The sequence below is a fragment of the Chelon labrosus genome, assembly GCF_963514085.1.
Source record: "Chelon labrosus genome assembly, contig: SCAFFOLD_88, whole genome shotgun sequence".
Taxonomy (NCBI): Eukaryota; Metazoa; Chordata; class Actinopteri; order Mugiliformes; family Mugilidae; genus Chelon; species Chelon labrosus.
In genome coordinates, this window is record NW_028181642.1 from 57,373 (window position 1) to 74,168 (window position 16,796).

The 16,796-nt window shown below is 47.2% G+C and overlaps 1 protein-coding gene across 1 annotated transcript; it reads right to left on the reverse strand.

Annotated features, from left to right (window-relative positions):
- Window positions 1-5,606: 5,606 nt before the first annotated feature.
- dlc (deltaC) lies at window positions 5,607-15,872 on the reverse strand. The gene is given in 12 exon segments (XM_084575278.1): window positions 5,607-6,739; window positions 7,132-7,246; window positions 7,475-8,216; window positions 11,808-12,024; window positions 12,119-12,288; window positions 13,405-13,596; window positions 14,329-14,586; window positions 14,875-14,935; window positions 15,110-15,222; window positions 15,225-15,261; window positions 15,263-15,357; window positions 15,768-15,872. Coding segments are annotated over 12 exon segments (2,061 nt in total). The 5' UTR covers window positions 15,823-15,872; the 3' UTR covers window positions 5,607-6,733.
- Window positions 15,873-16,796: the final 924 nt, after the last annotated feature.

Genomic DNA, 16,796 nt, shown 5'->3' on the forward strand with positions numbered 1-16,796 from the left:
GGAGGATCCAGAGAGATGACGGTGGTGTTTCTGATAAATGAGTCCAGCTCTGATTTTATTATGAACAGTTCAGGAAGGGGCAAGCTGGGGGGGGGGGGGCTCAGACAGGTGCTGGGGGTGGAGGTGGAGGTGGAGGAGGGGTCTGTTAGACTCATCATCGCCGTGGTAATGTCCTCTCGGTCGTCACGCCAACTCATCCCCCTGACGACGTTCCCACGAGGGCCGGGGTCAAAGGTCGGCTGCTAGACGGATGTAGAGAGGAGGAGGAGGAGGAGGAGGAGGAGGAGGAGATCAAGGAGGAAGGAGGTGGAGGGCAGCTAAATGTTTTTGTTTCTTTGACTCACATTTATGAGAAAATCAAAGCGTTTGAAAGGTAACGCCGTCCGAACACGGAGCCCAAACAGAGGTGGACTCTGCTTCCTGAGCAGCGAGATTTATGTCCCTGGAAGCGTCCACGTCCAGACGTTGGACGGGAGGGAGCTGGACGCTTCAGGAGGAAGTTTAGGTTTAATGTAAAGATTCCTTCTGCTTCTAAATATCACACAGTCACAGGTCGTTCTGTGAATGTGAGCCTGTGTGGGACGAATCAGATGGTTAGCACCCAGGATCTCGGCTAAGCTAAGCCACATGTAACTTGCTAAATCATGCTAAGTTAACTCCCTAGTGATTTGTTACTATGGGCTAAGCTAACTCACCAGTAACCTGCTACCTAAGGCTAAGCTAACTCACCAGTAGCCTGCTACCTAAGGCTAAGCTAACCCACCAGTAGCCTGCTACCTAAGGCTAAGCTAACTCACCAGTTGCCTGCTACCTAAGGCTAAGCTAACTCACCAGTAGCATGCTACCTAAGGCTAAGCTAACTCACCAGTTGCCTGCTACCTAAGGCTAAGCTAACTCACCAGTAGCATGCTACCTAAGGCTCTGGAGGTTTCAGTCTGTGGGCTCTGAACTTATTTTAGGATGCTATGCTAGTCCAGGACTCGTTGGCCACCTGTGGAGAACAAAACCCTCACATTCCTTTTCTCATCACCTTCCCGACCTCTGACACGTACACACGGACTCCTGGTCTGTATGTCGGCTCTGTCACTTCCTCCCTGTGTGACCTCTGACCTTCCTGGGTCACAGCAGCTGATTTTTTTGGGGGGGTGGTTGAAGCTCCTCTGTGGCCCTGTCATGGTGCACTCCTGCTGGGCTGTGGGATACGTCCCAACACAGAACAACATCCAGAGCTTTGTCCAAGTCCTCAGCTCTAAAAGGCCGGTGGGGAGTTGAACTGAAGACGTTACTTGGTTGAAACATCTTCAAGAATCTGTGTGAGTCCAGATGTCTCTGTTTCAGCTTGTTCTTTAATTCATACCGTGACCTGAAGGACTGAGAACATCCACAGACACAACGGAGGGTTTCACTGTGATGGAGATGATGGAATGAGTTTTACTAAGGAACCCTATGGTATTAACCAGAATGATCTGGTCTAAGTCTGGACATGCAAACCGCGGCGAGCAGCTTGAATTCATGTGTGTATTTAAATGGTTCACTTCCCTTCCCACGTACGCTATCACAGTTATGATTAACACCAACGAAACAGGAAGCAGTGGAGCGGAGGGTTTATGATCGTTGTGCAGTAGGTGTCATGTAGTAGATGTTATCTGAGGCCCATGTTTGACTGATTTAAATCATACGTTTGTGTCAGTTCCTCAGAAACAAACTAAAATAAATGAAATGCAGACAAGTTCACCCGAAAACGTCTGAAATTAAACACATTAGCATATTCAGATTTTTGTTGTTTCGGTGAAGTCGTATGCGTCATGTTTCGATTGGAAAAAAAAATAAAAATGTTTCAAGGTTTCTGAAGAAGTCTGGAGGGAATTTCTTTACAGCGAAGGTTCTCATCAAACGTTTCACATTTCACTTCTTCTTCTTCTAAAACGTTTTGTATTAAAAGCGACGAACGACTCTGAACACAGTTTGAAGTTAACGGCAAATGCAGTTGGTTTTATCTGTGACGCTTGTTGTTCATCATAAACGTGTCTCCAGACGTCACTGGAGTCTGAACGGCCTCAGTCGTCTCTCAGATGAAGAGCTGCAGACGACAGCTACGACGTATGAAGGAACAACGGGAAAAAATGATTCTGAGCCTAAAATGTGTTTCGTGTTGAATCAGGGAAGAGTTTGCACCAACGTTCAGATCTGTCTTTTTCTGCTGCAGGTCGTAGAAATGAAGCTTTGTGTGTTGCTTTCTAATAATCCATTTGATGCCAAAACTATGTGTCGTCTCTGTGTAGTTTGTGTATTTTTGTGCTGTCTTCGTTAATTAAAGAAAAACAATGCAATGTGTACATATCCTCCAGAAGATGGTGTTCCTATTTCATTTAGTCTTTTTGTAAATAATTTTGTATTTATGACAGAGAACTGTATATATGTCTGTGTTAATGTGCCTCATGTCTCAGTCTCAATCAAGAAATATATATTTTTAAATAAATTACAAAGCAGACTCAGGTGTGGCTCAGTTCCTTCACATATTGTTGAACCAGAGGTTTTATCGTTTCATGTTGCTGTAACAGCGCCTCACATCTACAGAGAACTCTGGAGGAACCATGAACCATGAAGGAACCTGCTGCGGTTCCCATGAAACGTGTCTTGAATGGAGTGTGAGGACGAGCAGGAAGAGGAGACACTTGATTCATGTCCTCCTCGTCTTTGTCCTTCCTGTTCACACACTCTCCTCCATGTCATGGAGGATTGAGGCCAGACAGACTGTGTGTGTCCAAAACAAGCTGGGAACGAGAGAGGGAGGAGGTGGAGAGGTCAGAGGTCACGGACGGTGATGGAGTGATGACAGGTGTGTGTTTCATCTGCGTGTGTGTGTTCTTCTCTCTCTCTCTGTTAAATGTCTTTCTGTCTCTTACTCTGATCTGACTTTCTGAATGCTGAATGAACAAGCTAACAGCTAATGTAGCCTCAGAGCTACAGTTTAAGCATTAGCCTAAACAAGACAATGTTAGCCACTTAACTAGCCTAAAGAAAGTAATTTAGCTGCTACGATAGCATAAATAAGATAATGTAATTAGCCTAAACAACTTCATGTTAACTGCTACATCAGCCTAAACAAAATAATACTAGCCATTTAATTAGCCTCAATGAGATAATGTTAGCTGCTATGTTAGCTTACATAATCTAACAGCAGCCTGAGAAGGAAAGCTTAAGCATCTACATTATCATAAACAAGATCCTGTGAGCCGTTTATCAGCCTAAACAAGATCGTGTTAGCTGCTATGTTAGCCTAAAGAAGCTAACGGTATCCTCATAAAGACAGCCCAAGCAACTCAACGAAAGGTTACCACGGTTACCACCACAACCTCTGCTCGTCATCAGCTGCAGATGCTCATGATTTCAGTCTCTGTTGTGTGCTTTGCTAATGTTTGGTAACAGACTAGCGGTGCGACCTTTGACCTCCTCCAGGTTTGTCTAGAGTTTGTTGTGTTTCCACCGACTGACGCTCTGAGCTCAGAGTTCAGAGTTGTACCTGAGGACAGGTGCGCGCTCCAGAGACGACAGCGGCGGCCAGGTGAAATTCAGGTGAATCAGAGTCTGAAGTTCCCCTTCGCTCTCCTGCTGTTGCCACCGGCGACCATTTGACACGTGGCAGAAGTTACTCGTTAACAAGGAGACGCTTTATCAATTAACTTCCAGAGACTGGGAACTGAGAGAGAGGAAAGAAAAAGAAAAGGTTAGCGAGGAATCAGCTGGAGGAGGAGGAAAGAGAGGGATGTGTTGATAATTAGCTGCTGCTATGTTAGCCCAAACAATACAACATTAGCTGCTATATTAACCTCAACAGCTTAAGTTATCATACTCAGGCTTAACGGTTATGGCTAACATAGCAGCTAACATGATCTTGTTTAGTCTAATATAGCTGCTTAAGTTATCTCTCTCAGGCTATCGTTAGCCTAAACAAGATTACACTGGGCCAACAGGTCACTCTGGACTCAAGAGGGAATAGCACTAGCGTACAATAACAAAATATTGGTGAAATGAACAAGTTTCGTGGCAGATAATGTGTTATTTAGAGGCTACGTTTCGGTGCCCCATTCACTCCCACTATCTGGATATACGCTGATCTAAATATCTCCCGAAGGAATACAAATTATACAAACATTATAATGGGTGAGTAAACGATCGTATTTTATGCCAGAAATAAGGTCCAGGTTGTAAAAAACAGTAGTTCCTCTTTAACAAGCTCAAGTTAGCTGCTACGTTAGCCTGACAAAGCTAATGGTATCCTGAGAAAGATAAGCAACTACATTAGTCTAAACAAGATAACATTAGCTAAGTTAATGTTAGCCTCTTGATTAGCTTAAACAAGATATCCCTCAGGATAAAGTATCTATCTATCTATCTATCTAAACAAGCAAATGTTAGCTGCCATTTTATCCTAAACAAGCTAATGGTAGCCTCATAAAGATAACCTGGAGCATAATCAGTTCCCAATGAAGATGCTCCAGACCAACTCTAGTACACAAAACTAAACCTTGTTGGTGGCATTGACATAATAACAAACCGGGTTCTAACTCTCAGAAAGAGGCCCCACAACTTCATAAAAACCAGGACGCTCAAACACAGCAGTGTGACCAAAGAGATTAGCAGCAGGTGCTAATCATCCTGACGACGGGTTTTACTCAACAGCTGCCGTTCACTGTTTTATGAGGATCAACCACTTCCTGGTCATCAGTGTTTGCACAACGTTCATCTTTTAACCAATCTGACGTTTTATTTATAATGTGAGTACGTCGTGGATGGACAACGGACAAGATCTTTGGTTTGAAATGAAGCCAGGAACTAAACATACAGGATGAGGTTCTGATGCTGGAATGATGCAGTGTTGGTTCATCTCATTTAAACCAAACTATTCTACTTTGGTCTCATCTGTCCACTAAACATTGTCCCAATAGTCTTCTGTCTTGTCCACATGATGTTTAGAAATGTTCTTCTTGGAGAGCAGTGTCTTTGTCCATCACACCATGGTTGTTCAGTGGATTCACCAACATTAACATCAGCCAATGAGAGAGAGGCCTTTAGCTGCTTAGAAGTTCCCCTGGGTTCCTTTGGGACCTCTCAGACTATTATGGAGTGATCTTTGTTGGTGGACCACTCCTGTGGAGAGGAACAGTCGTCTTCAATCTGTCTGACTGTGGATTATTTGTGGGTTCCAAACTCTTTAGAGATGGTTCTGGAACCTTCTCCAGCCTGATGAGCAACAACAACTCTTTCTCTGAGCTCCTCAGAAAGCTCCTTTGTCCACAAACATGTGTTGTGAAGATCAGACTGAGACAAATCCCTGATTGATTGAAACTAAACCAGGAACTGAACCACACCTGAGTCTCATTACATTGATGGAAACACTTCTGAACACATGGACTCTGATTGGATCCTAGAGGAGCTCCTCTCTGATATGTAATATTGGTGTATTTTTCTGAATAAACAACTTTTAAGTGGAGCTGTTTAAAGATTCGTAGGATGGAGTGAAAGTGGAAAAACAACAAGAAAAACAAGAGAACATCATTCATGTTATTTTTCTAATTTATTTATGAAAAATATATATTTCTTGATTGAGACTGAGACATGAGGCACATTAACATAGACTTATATACAATTCTCTGTCATAAATACAAAATTATTTACAAAAAGACAAAATTAAATAGGAACACCATCTTCTGGAGGATATGTACACATTGCATTGTTTCTCTTAAATTAACGAAGACAGCACAAAAATACACAAACTACACAGAGACGACACATATCTTTGGTATCAAATGGATTATTAGAAAAAAGAAAAGAAGAAGGAATTAAAACGACTAAACTCTTGGAGTCCTTCACGCTTGTTCTGCAACTAAAGCTGTAGAACAAGCGTTTCTTCTCTGGCTGTGACGGCAGCGTTTGACAAGAGGCAGCAACACACAAAGATTCATTTCTACGACCTGCAGCAGAAAAAGACAGATCTGAACGTTGGACTCTTTGTAGAAAAAGGTGCAAACTCTTCCCTGATTCAACTGGAAACACATTTTAGGCTCAGAATCTGGAGATATGTGTCACCATGGATAAAACCCAGCTCTGGTGGATTCTAATAAGAAGAGGCACTTCAGTGTCTTTCAGTTTGTCGGACGGTGATTGTAAGGCTCCTTCCAACAGGACACGGTGTGAGATTTCATTACATGGACGGCCGTGATGATATAAAGATATAAAAAAATAAAAAAATAAAAAGTCATTCACAGGTTCATTAAGTTTGATCTCAAATAAAAAACGTCTCTGATAATTGGACTGATTGTAAAACTGGAAAGCGGCGCCACGTTGATTAGGGAGCGTAGATAAGGCACCTGTCTTTCCCGACTGGCGAACAGTTCACATCCAAACAGAATGAAGATAGAACAGATAGAGAGGAATTATATTAAGATTTAGAAGTAAAAAAAAATATAGATAAATAGTGCAAATGACGCCGGACATTCAGTCTTTTCCTCTTTCCTTTTTTTCCATCCGAACATTGTCAGTATCGAAGCAGAATAATAAAAAAAACAACAACGAGTTCCTTTGTTCGTTTCTTTCCGTTGAGCAGCAGTAATAAATATTAAATATAAAAAAAGGCTGTGGAATAGATCCTCTGGTTGTGTTCTGTCCTGGACAGTAGAACGGTTTCAGACCTTCAACAGACTCCCTCCGCTGTCGGTCTGAAAGCTGGAGGTTATACCTGAGACAGACACAGAGAGACAGCGGTCAGTCATCAGCGTACAGGTTAACTCTCTAAACTAAAAAACGTAAAGATGTATTTTAAAAAAAACATTTTGGATTGCAGTACACAGCGTCTGGGAATGACTTTTATTTAAACTAAACCCTGCAGCTCATTTACAGGCGGTCAGATAATACTTCACTAAATACTAAACGGTTTCTGATGCAGTTAAGAAACGTTTGATTATTTGATGTGATGCGTTCACTTCAGCTTCTGCAAATTGTGTTTTAATGAAATAAATTCATTGACTGATCATTTAGTTTAGCCGTCAGCAGAACGTCTCTGGTGATGATGTGCTGATGTCTGGTTTGTTTTAATGATGATGATGATGATGATGATGAATAGATGTTCACCTCAGTAGCAAACACACACTGCTCCATCTGCTCCGGGATGATGAACACCGGGTGATAGAGGCCGTCTTTGGAGAAAGTGAGCGGCGGGACGATGATAGACGAGTCACACTTCTTCCTGTTAGAGTGAAAGACAAAAAGAGAATAGAGGGAGGGGTCAACAACAACAACAACAACAACAACAGCAGCAGCAGCAGTGACAGATTTAGACACAAATACTTGGTGGAGGTGTGTGAAACACGCAGACTGATCAGATAAGATCAAGAGACGCGCCGTGACTCGTCTCCACAGAAGGAAGAAAGAAAACACAGATAGCCATCAGAGCATCCAATCGTCAGGTACTTACAGGTCGAACCTGTTCTTGTCCCGGTGCGACTCCTCCTTTGCCAGGTTGTAGTCCGCCATTTTGTTCTTAAACATGGACACATTGTCGCCGCCTTTCTCCACCAGCGCTGCGTCCTTATTGGACACCTTCAGGTGACCCCCAGGGATGAGGAAGGCCTCCTTCTCCTTCAGGCTGCCCAGCGGCGCTCCCGGTAGCCCGCCGTTGTTGGGCGCTCCTCCGCCGCCGATCACTGCGTTGCGGTTGTTCACCGTCTCCAGGTCGTTCTTCACCGACGTGGACATGGCGATGAGCTGTCGGCGCCGGCGGAGCTGACGCAGGATGTGGACGGCGGCGCACACCAGCAGCGCCAGCGTCACCAAGCCGAGGGTGACGGCGGCGACCAGCGCAGGAGGGACGTCTCCACTCTTGGGCGGCTTTGTGGTCGGGAACTTGCCGGGGTACTCGCAGCGGGCGCCCATGAAGCCCAGCGGACACTGGCACACGGGCCCGCTGTAGTGGGTGTAGCACGTGCCGCCGTTGTCGCAGGGGAACAGGTCGCAGGGCGTGGTGCGCACCGAGCAGTCCTTGCCGGTGAAGCCGAGCGTACACGTGCAGGTGAAGCCGTTGATGCCGTCGGTGCAGGTGCCGGCGTTGCGGCAGGGGTTTCTGGCGCAGTCGTCAATGTTGGTCTCGCAGCGGGGGCCGGTGAAACCGGGCCGACAGCGGCACGTGACGCTGTTACCGAGGTCCAAACACTGAGCGCCTGCAGAGACGAGACGGGGGGGGAGGGGGTCAGTTAAAAACACAAGACTGGAGGACGAGAGTTTGACACCTGAATGCAACACGACGACTGGCTGCACAGGTGGAAGGACGACTGATAAAGTCTAACATCTTCCAAGTTCAAATTTGATGCCCTCAGCTTTGCCTTACAGGCTGCAGCAAGCATTTATCAGCTTCAGTGATGGTTTTAGATGCTTGAGAGAGAGAGAGAGAGAGAGAGAGAGAGAGAGAGAGAGAGAGAGAGAGAGAGAGAGAGAGAGAGCATAAAAAAGAAAAGGCTGTAAATTAAAAAAAAAAAAAAAACAGAGGACCCAGAATGGAGCCTTGTGGGACGCCGGTTTGTTTCTGCAGCCTCAGACGACTACATACTCTGTACTCTGTGTTAAACTGGGTCACTTTGGATGAAGCCATGAAATAAACAAAAACAAGAAATCAAGTCTTTTTCATCCAGAAAGAAGAAACTCATCTGGACAGGAAGGAGGAGAGAGAGAGAGAGCGAGAGGCGAGAGAGAGGGCGAGAGAGTAGAGAGGAAAAAACTAAATGTTTATCACAAACATGTGTTTGATTAAAAACATCCTGAGCCGTGGTTTTCCATCACCAGGAAATCACAAGAGAACAGAACAATACAGTAAAGATCTAAAAAGTCAGACCACAAACTAAACAGACTCCGTCACGTAATTAACGGTCATTTGTTTGATTCTGGAAAGACGCTGAATTTCTGCAGATGTTTACGTCGTATGTACGAGTTCATTTGGGGGCGACATGCTGAAAGACTCTGCAAACCAAACAGAGGAAAAACAGCTCCATATTTGGTCGTCCTGCTGCCGCTGCTCTGTTGCAACACAGCAAACCGAGCGCAGCTACAGCAATCAGGCAGCTCTTATGAGGGTCTTTTTTTTGTCCATCAGGCTCATTGAGAGTCAGGAATGACGGAGGCAGACTGGAGATAAGGTTTCTCCACGATAATGAGGACCTGGGGGAGGTCAGGACCCCGGCCGTACGCTCAACGCTCCTATCTGGAGATACGCTTTTATTTCTGGTGATGCCAGTTCTGGAGCCGTCTGGTCCAGATTATCTGTCTGCTCTCGGTTCGACTCAACTGGATCTCACATGGTTGCACAACGAAGCCTGGAGGCTCTACGTTCACCTTAAGAATGTGCAGACGCCAGATAAACTGCAGCAGAATCAACAAGAAAACAAAAAATCCCAACTTCTAGTCATTTCCCGTTTGCTGGCAGATCATTTTTCTTTTCCTTCCAGGTCTGTTTTGTTTGCAGTTCATGTTAATCCATCAGGTTCAACATGCCTGGATCTGTTTTAGGAGACTCTTATTGATCCATCCTGCACGGTGCATTCAGGAGCTAGCAGTAAAATGGGACATTCCAGACTCCAGATGAGCGCTGCCTTAGAAGACTGCGCTGATTATGAATAATTAGGTTAAACCCTTGGAACTATTTTGGAAACGTTGAGCTTTGTAATTTGAAACTTGATGCACTTTTCTAATTATCTCTAAGAACTGGACCGTGAGGCTCTTGTGTGCATATCCAGACTGAAATGAGGCGTGGATCGGTTCTGGATTCCTGACTGGGACAGCGGGAGCAGCCAGGTAAAGGAAGCGTGGGGGGGGGGGGGGCTGGTTTGTTTACGGCGGCAGCGACCAGAACAACAATGTTGGCGTTGTCAGGTGGGAGGTGATAAGACATGCTGCAGGTTATCTGCTCACTGAGACACGTACATGCACGCTGAGGCTCCGTTGGACTGAAGTTATTGTAGAATAAAAAGACCTGATTTAAAGAATACGACAGAAAGGAAGAGAGTCCAAAGCTGCTGCAGCAACAACTGACAGACTCAGTGTTTGTTTTGGGGGATGTGAGCCATTCATCCTGCAGGTTTCTGGTTCTGGGACAGTTTTGCCTCATTTGCTTCAACAACGTGTTGATGTTTAGTTGAATTCATTCTCCAGCTTCATTTGTTGAGGATGGAGGAGGCGCCGGGGGAAGTTCTTCTAGTCAGCGGCTGAGATGAGCCACAGCTGCTAAACTGTTGATGAACGACCTGGTTTTGATCTGAGCCTTGGAGCGTCTTGGAGCGTCTTGGAGTTTGCAAACCTTTTCCTGGTGCTCTGTTCCTTTTTTAACTCATCTACCAATCTTTCCTAAAAGTCCAACGTTTTGTCTGATGTGATTTTAAACATCCAGAGCTACAGTCACTGACAGACGTTCACTCCCGTTGAGGTTATCTAACCTCTAAACTTGTCCTTTCACTCAACACCCTCATCACGCTTCATCAGCTGGAACATAAACTCTGGATCGTGGGCCGATTATTTTCCTGCCAGTTTGCCATCACAGAAGTATTTGTGCACGCAGCGTTGAATGTCAACAGAAAGATTCCCAAGAAAATGTCCACACATCACGCCTCGCTGCTGAAGTCAAGTCCTATCACATCTGAGAGACGCTGGCTCTGAGGTTAAAGTAGCAGCTTCAGTCTCTGCAGCTCACATGCAGCATCAGACGTTCCTCCTGAAGAACCAAAGAGCTGCTCTGGAGATCTACTAGAACATGAATCAAAGCGCGTTCATGAACGCTCTGAGGGTAAAGGAACTCTCTGTTTGGCAACAGATCAGTTTCGATTTGATTCCACTCTGACACAACGGTCATGAACTGGAGCCAGTGGACTTTATCAGACATGGACGAGCTCCAAGTCTTTATTTATGTGAGGAGCCGTTTGCTGGAACCATTTAGTACTTTAGTCTTCTTCGTGTTGTTCTCTGGAGTGTTAATGTGCAGCAGAGTGTCTTAGTTTATACAGACGATACGTAGCTACGCAGCTAATGGTCCTGAATGAGATATGAAACCTCCCTGAAGCTCTTAATCCTTTTTCATAAAGGTTTCAATGATAAATGATTGAATTGACTGATTTTCTGGTCGTTCTCCGTCTTGTGTCGTCTGCTCTTGTCAGTAGTTTGATATCTATTTACGAAGAGAATAAATAAATGACTAACAGGCAGATGACCAGGCCGTCCTGCTGGGCACAGAGTCCTGCAGAGCGACAGCAGCTCCACAGAGCTGAGCAGAGAAACCGAGAAACAAAGAGCAGGAGCAGGTTTGAGGAACCTGATCTGATGTCAGCTCAACACCAGCGTCCACTTTAAGCTCCTGAAGCTTTCTGTTCTCCTCTAACACAACGTCAGGCCAAAGGTTTCACAAACAAAGAGCACAAATCACATTTCTGATTTCTGAGAAAGATCTTCCTCCAGGTTGTGTCCACTGCACCGAGCCTCACAGAAACAAACACAACTCAACAGTTCTAACTGGTTCTAACTGGTTCTAAGAGGACCGTCCTGGAGACAATGTGGAGAGCATTTCTGAAATCACAACCCTCCTTTCCTTCGTTTCCGTCCAGCTTGCAGCAACACATTCAAAGTTTCTCTGCAAACATTCTTGTTTATGTTTCCACATTTTGCATGAACTAAGGTCAAGAGCTTCCTTCCCTGACCATCAGCCCCCCCCCGTCCCCCGCCCCCTCTGTATGAAGAACCCTGAAGCCTGAGATGCTGTCAGTTAAGCTGTGTACCGTTAGCGCAGGGGCTGCTGCTGCATTTGTCGATCCTCTTCTCACAGTTGGAGCCCGTGTAGCTGGGGGGGCATCGGCAGCTGTACCCGCCGGAGGCTCTCTCCGTGCAGGTGCCGCCGTTGAAACACGGCCCGTCGGCACACGTCATGCCGCTGATCTCACAGTTCTTCCCGTAGAAGCCCTGAGGGCAGGCACACGAGTAGTCGTTGACCAGATCCTGGAGGGAAGACGGGGAGGAAGAAAGAAGTGAGACGTCTACACCGGGCCTTCAGGAAGAAGAGGTGCAACTAAAACAGGGTCGGGTCACTTACTTTGCAGCTGCCGCTGTTCCTGCAGGGGCTGCTGTCGCACTCGTTGGTCTCGATCTCACAGTCCTTACCGGTGAAGCCGGGCTGGCAGGTGCAGGTGTAGCTGCCCTGGCCGGTGTTGGTGCAGGAGGCGCCGTTCTGGCACGGTCTGTGGTTGGTGCAGTAGTTCAGGTCTGCAGCGACGGAAACGAGAGACGAGAGCAGGAGGTTAGTGAGGAGGTTTTAGTTTGATGGAGCCGCAGGAAATAAAACAAGCTGGAAGGCACCAAACTGAAATGATTTTCTCACACAGTTAAACAAAAAGGAGGCGATCAGAGTCTCCAGCTTTAGACAAGAGAACTTCAACAAACTATTAATGCTTCAGATGTGTCTTGTGCATTGAGAGGAAACTTAAATATAAAAACCAAATTGAAGCATCAGCTTTTGTATCGTAATCATCACTGGTCAAAAGGAAAACGCAAACTTTCCACAACACAGAGAAACGGCACCTTGTTTTAATCATGCATCTGATATTTTTTATGATTTCCAGATTAACTTTGACTGAAAGTAGCAGATGTGTTGTTTTTGTCCAGAAGTAAAAAGACTTTAACGTCTAAAACACAGAGCAGACGGTCACAACGGAAACAAATGCATCGTCTGCGTAACGCGACAACGGAAAGAGAACGTCTTTAAGCAACTTAGTAGAGGACCGAGGGTAGAGCCCTGGGGAACACCGTGGAACTTCTGCCGTGATACAGCTGTCCCACTTCTTCTGATCAAGAACTAAAGCTGCCTCAGGCAAATAAATAAATAAATAAATCAAGGACTCAACGAGTTTTATTGTCATGTCAGCACATGTTGGTACATGAGGTGGAACAAAATGAGTTCCTCTGGTCCCAGTGCAAGCTGATAGCAGAGACAGCAAAAAGTATGTAATAGACGTTGTCATGACACACAAATGATTTGTTTCAGAAACGTCAGAGCAGATGTTTGATTACGTGTCTGCAGGAAAACAAGCAGAAAGCAAAAACATCAGCCGCAGATTTTTATGTAAAATGTGGTTTAAAGAGTTTAAAGAGTTTAAACTCCTGCTCTGTGCGTCTGCTGGAGGAAACTATTCAGACTCTGTAGTTCAGAGGACGGCTGGCTTTACGCTTCTTCTTCTCTCTGACTGGTTCTGGATCATAAATGTGTTTTTATCTGAATGAACTGAGACGTATTTGGAGGAAACGCTGCAGATGAGTGTGTTGACAGTTAGAGCAGCGTGGTCCCGTGGGGCGGTGGGCGTGTGTTCTGGGGGTTGGACCAACCTTCGTTGCAGTACAGGCCCCCCCATCCCTCCTTGCAGTTGCACTGCCAGGGCTGCTGGCAGGTCCCGTGGAGGCAGCCGGGGTAAGGGGTGCACTCGTCGCAGTGCTTGCCCTGCCAGCCCTGCCGGCACACGCACTCCCCGGGGGACTCGCAGGAGCCGTGCTCCTCGCTGCAGCCCGCCGCACAGATGGCTGATGGGTAGGCAGGTCGAGAGAGAGAGAGAGAGAGAGAAAGCAGAGAACATTACTACGAGTGAGTGGACGTCTCATGTTCTTCAATCACAAACAACCTCCTCCCCCCTCCTCCCACTCGGGCCCCTCTCAGGGGCCTCCGACGCCTCCCTACGAGTGCTTGTTAAGTACGAAGCAGCTGGCCCAGCACAACAAAAGCAACACATGCCGTCTCCTTTCACGCAAGGCAGCGCACATTAAGCTGCAGCGCGTGTCCCTGTTAGAGGCGGGCGGGCCGGGGGGCCGAACCGGGGGCCCCCATTGTTGAGCACAAAACAAAAGGAGCCAACACACACACACACACACACACACACACACACACACACTGCCACCAGGACCGACCACGACCACGTTGACAACTGCTTGACTTAACAATTTCAAGGCTGCAGGAAAAAATTACAAATGAAGCGCCAAGGCCCCCCCCCACCCCCGACGCCTCCACCCCTCTATCTGAAGAGACGTTAGAATGAAAATGGAGGGAGAAGGGAGGTGGGGGGGGGGCGCTACTGTAAGGAAACCGTGTTAACTCCTGTTAGATCTGAGTCTGAGTCTGAAAACACCACCTCGTCACACGGAGACGAACCAGGAGCAGTTTAGGAATAAAAACATAAAAGACCACTTGGTGAAACCTTAAAGGCCGTGGTATTTTATTTTTAGTGGTGGGGGGGGTGTATGTTTAGAGATGGTACTCACGGTCCGAGCAGTACTCGCCCCTCCAGCCCTCCAGGCAGAGTCGGTTCCCGTCTCCGTCGCAGGTGTAGTGGCCGAAGGTGTCGTTGCGGAGGCGGCAGTAGGCGGAGCAGTCCTCGCCGTGGTAGAACTCGCTGCACACCACGTGGTAGGAGTAGCGGAGCTCGCTCTGGTTCCCAGAGTGGACGTCCTGGGACCACTTGTCGTCAATGGGCAGCTTGCGGCGGGTGGCCAGCCGGCTGATGAGGTTGTTCTGGTTCTCTGGACCAAACAAGAGGAAAGAGATTTTTTGAGGATTTGTGTTTTATCATGTTTGTCAGATAAAACTCTTTCTGTTCATCTTGTTTAACTTGTTTCTTTCTAATAATAAATGACTCTGTTTTGTTCCTACGCTGATCTGAGGAGCTATGCTGCACTCCAAGACTCAGTCTAGAACAGAAAACAGGAACTTCTGGTGTGTTGGTGGAAAAGTCTCCAACTTAGTGAGTGTCCGCTGTCGCCGCCTGGCGGTGGAGCAGCGGCGGTGCAGCAGCAGCAGCAGCAGTTTACCTGTGGACTCCACACCTGAAGACTCTGCGTTCCAGGCTTCGATGATCAGGGAGAAGGTTCCCTGCAAGTCATCAGAAATGAACTATTAGGATGACTGCGCATGCGTAATAGCTTCATTGGACATGATAAAAGTCATTTGGACTTTTTGCAGGTGATTAGTCTGAGGAAACGTTTCCAGTGAGCGGGTCACAGGAGGAGGGCTGACCCGCTCTGGACTGGGATCTTCGTCACCTACCGGCCACTTGAAGTTGAAGGCCACCCTGATGGGCTCGCTCCGGGAGATGGACTCGGAGTCGGCGGCGAAGATCGTGGTGAGCCCGGTGCCGTAGGTGCACGGCGGCTCGGGCTGATGACGTGCTGCGAGTGTTTGAGGCAGACGCGGAAAAAAGATCTGACAAAGGTCCGGGGACTGGTGGCGACAGATGCCGCGGGAGCTGGTGAAGGAGTCGATCTTCAGCTCAAAGACGCCGGACGGAGACGGACCTGAGGGAGGGGCGGGAGGGGGGGTCCGATACGGAGGGAAGAGAAATGTCAACTTAAACAAGAAAATAAAGATTAGATGGAAAAGAAACGGTTAAATATAGAAATATATGACTTCATAAAAGCGCAGAGGAAAACCATCAGGGATCCTTTATGTTTACAGTTCTATGAGTGACTGTGACTCCACTGCTGCATGGTTAATACAAAATATACATATAAATGTCTACAAACACATTTAAAGTCATTTATTTCATGCATTAATAAAGTCAAATGACACAACAAGCTCAGAAAGGGCTCGACGCATCGTGCGTAAAAGCGCACAAACATCCGCACATGTCCACAGATCTACAGAGAGGAGCTACGGTGCACAGATCAATAACAGAACTCAGACGGTGAACGGTACCGGGAGCTACTCACCCTCTGCGCCGACACCAGCAGCACGAGACACGGCAGCAAGCACCGCGCCATGACGTTCAGGCTCGGAGCGTCCAGGGCAGAATGCGCCGCAGGTCACAGCGAGCTGCTCGGATCAGTGCGTAAAGTCCAAAAACGGTGACGAGCGCGGCACCGGAGCAACAGCAGTAAAAACAGAAAACTGTTGCTCCGGGAGAAGTTAAAGGTTTAAAGTCAGAGGTTGGTTGCGTTTTGGTTGGTTTGTGTCCGCGGAGGACGAGTGGAGCAAAGACGAGACACGTGAAGACGAGACACTAGAGACGAGACGCTAAGAGGGCTGGAAGGAGAGAAATCCTCTGGAGGCTGAACTCTGGACTGTGGCAGCACGGATACACTCTGCTTTATATCACAGGAGGGGGGAGGAGGAGGAGGAGGAGGGGGAGGGGGAGGAGGAGGGGGAGGGGGGGGAGGGGAATGGGTGAGAGGAGTGGGCGCTGCAAAAAATGTCCACCTGAAGCCTCCTCCTCCTCCTCCTCCTCCTCTCCTCCTCCTCCTCCTCTCCTTTTCCTGATCATTCAAAGCGAAACTTCAAACTTCAGATTTCAAACTGAAATCCTGTCAAACTGGAGTGACACCAGTTCCCATCACCGCTGACTCGCTGCCAAACATTTGATTCTTTTAGTTGTTTATTGTTTGACAAGGACCTGCACAGGCACGAGCCAGCGGAGCGCCTGGCGCGTGCGTAAAAACGGTGCCAGTAAACAGGAAGGTGGACCGGGAGCATTTCTTACAGCGTGGAGGGGCGGGGCGGGGGGAGGGGGGGGTGGGGGGGGTAATAGAGGGGCCTCCACTTTGATTCGCTTTCACCACGGAGGAGGGCAATTACAGCGGGGCAATAGAACAAACTGTGAGGGCGACAGCAGCGACCAAACGGTCCTTTTACTGCCTCCCACGGTCACGACGAGACACCAGCTCCTCACACTACACGACTCTACGACCAGAAATATCAACATAGAAATAACACTGATTTAAAGACAGAGGCTCAGTCT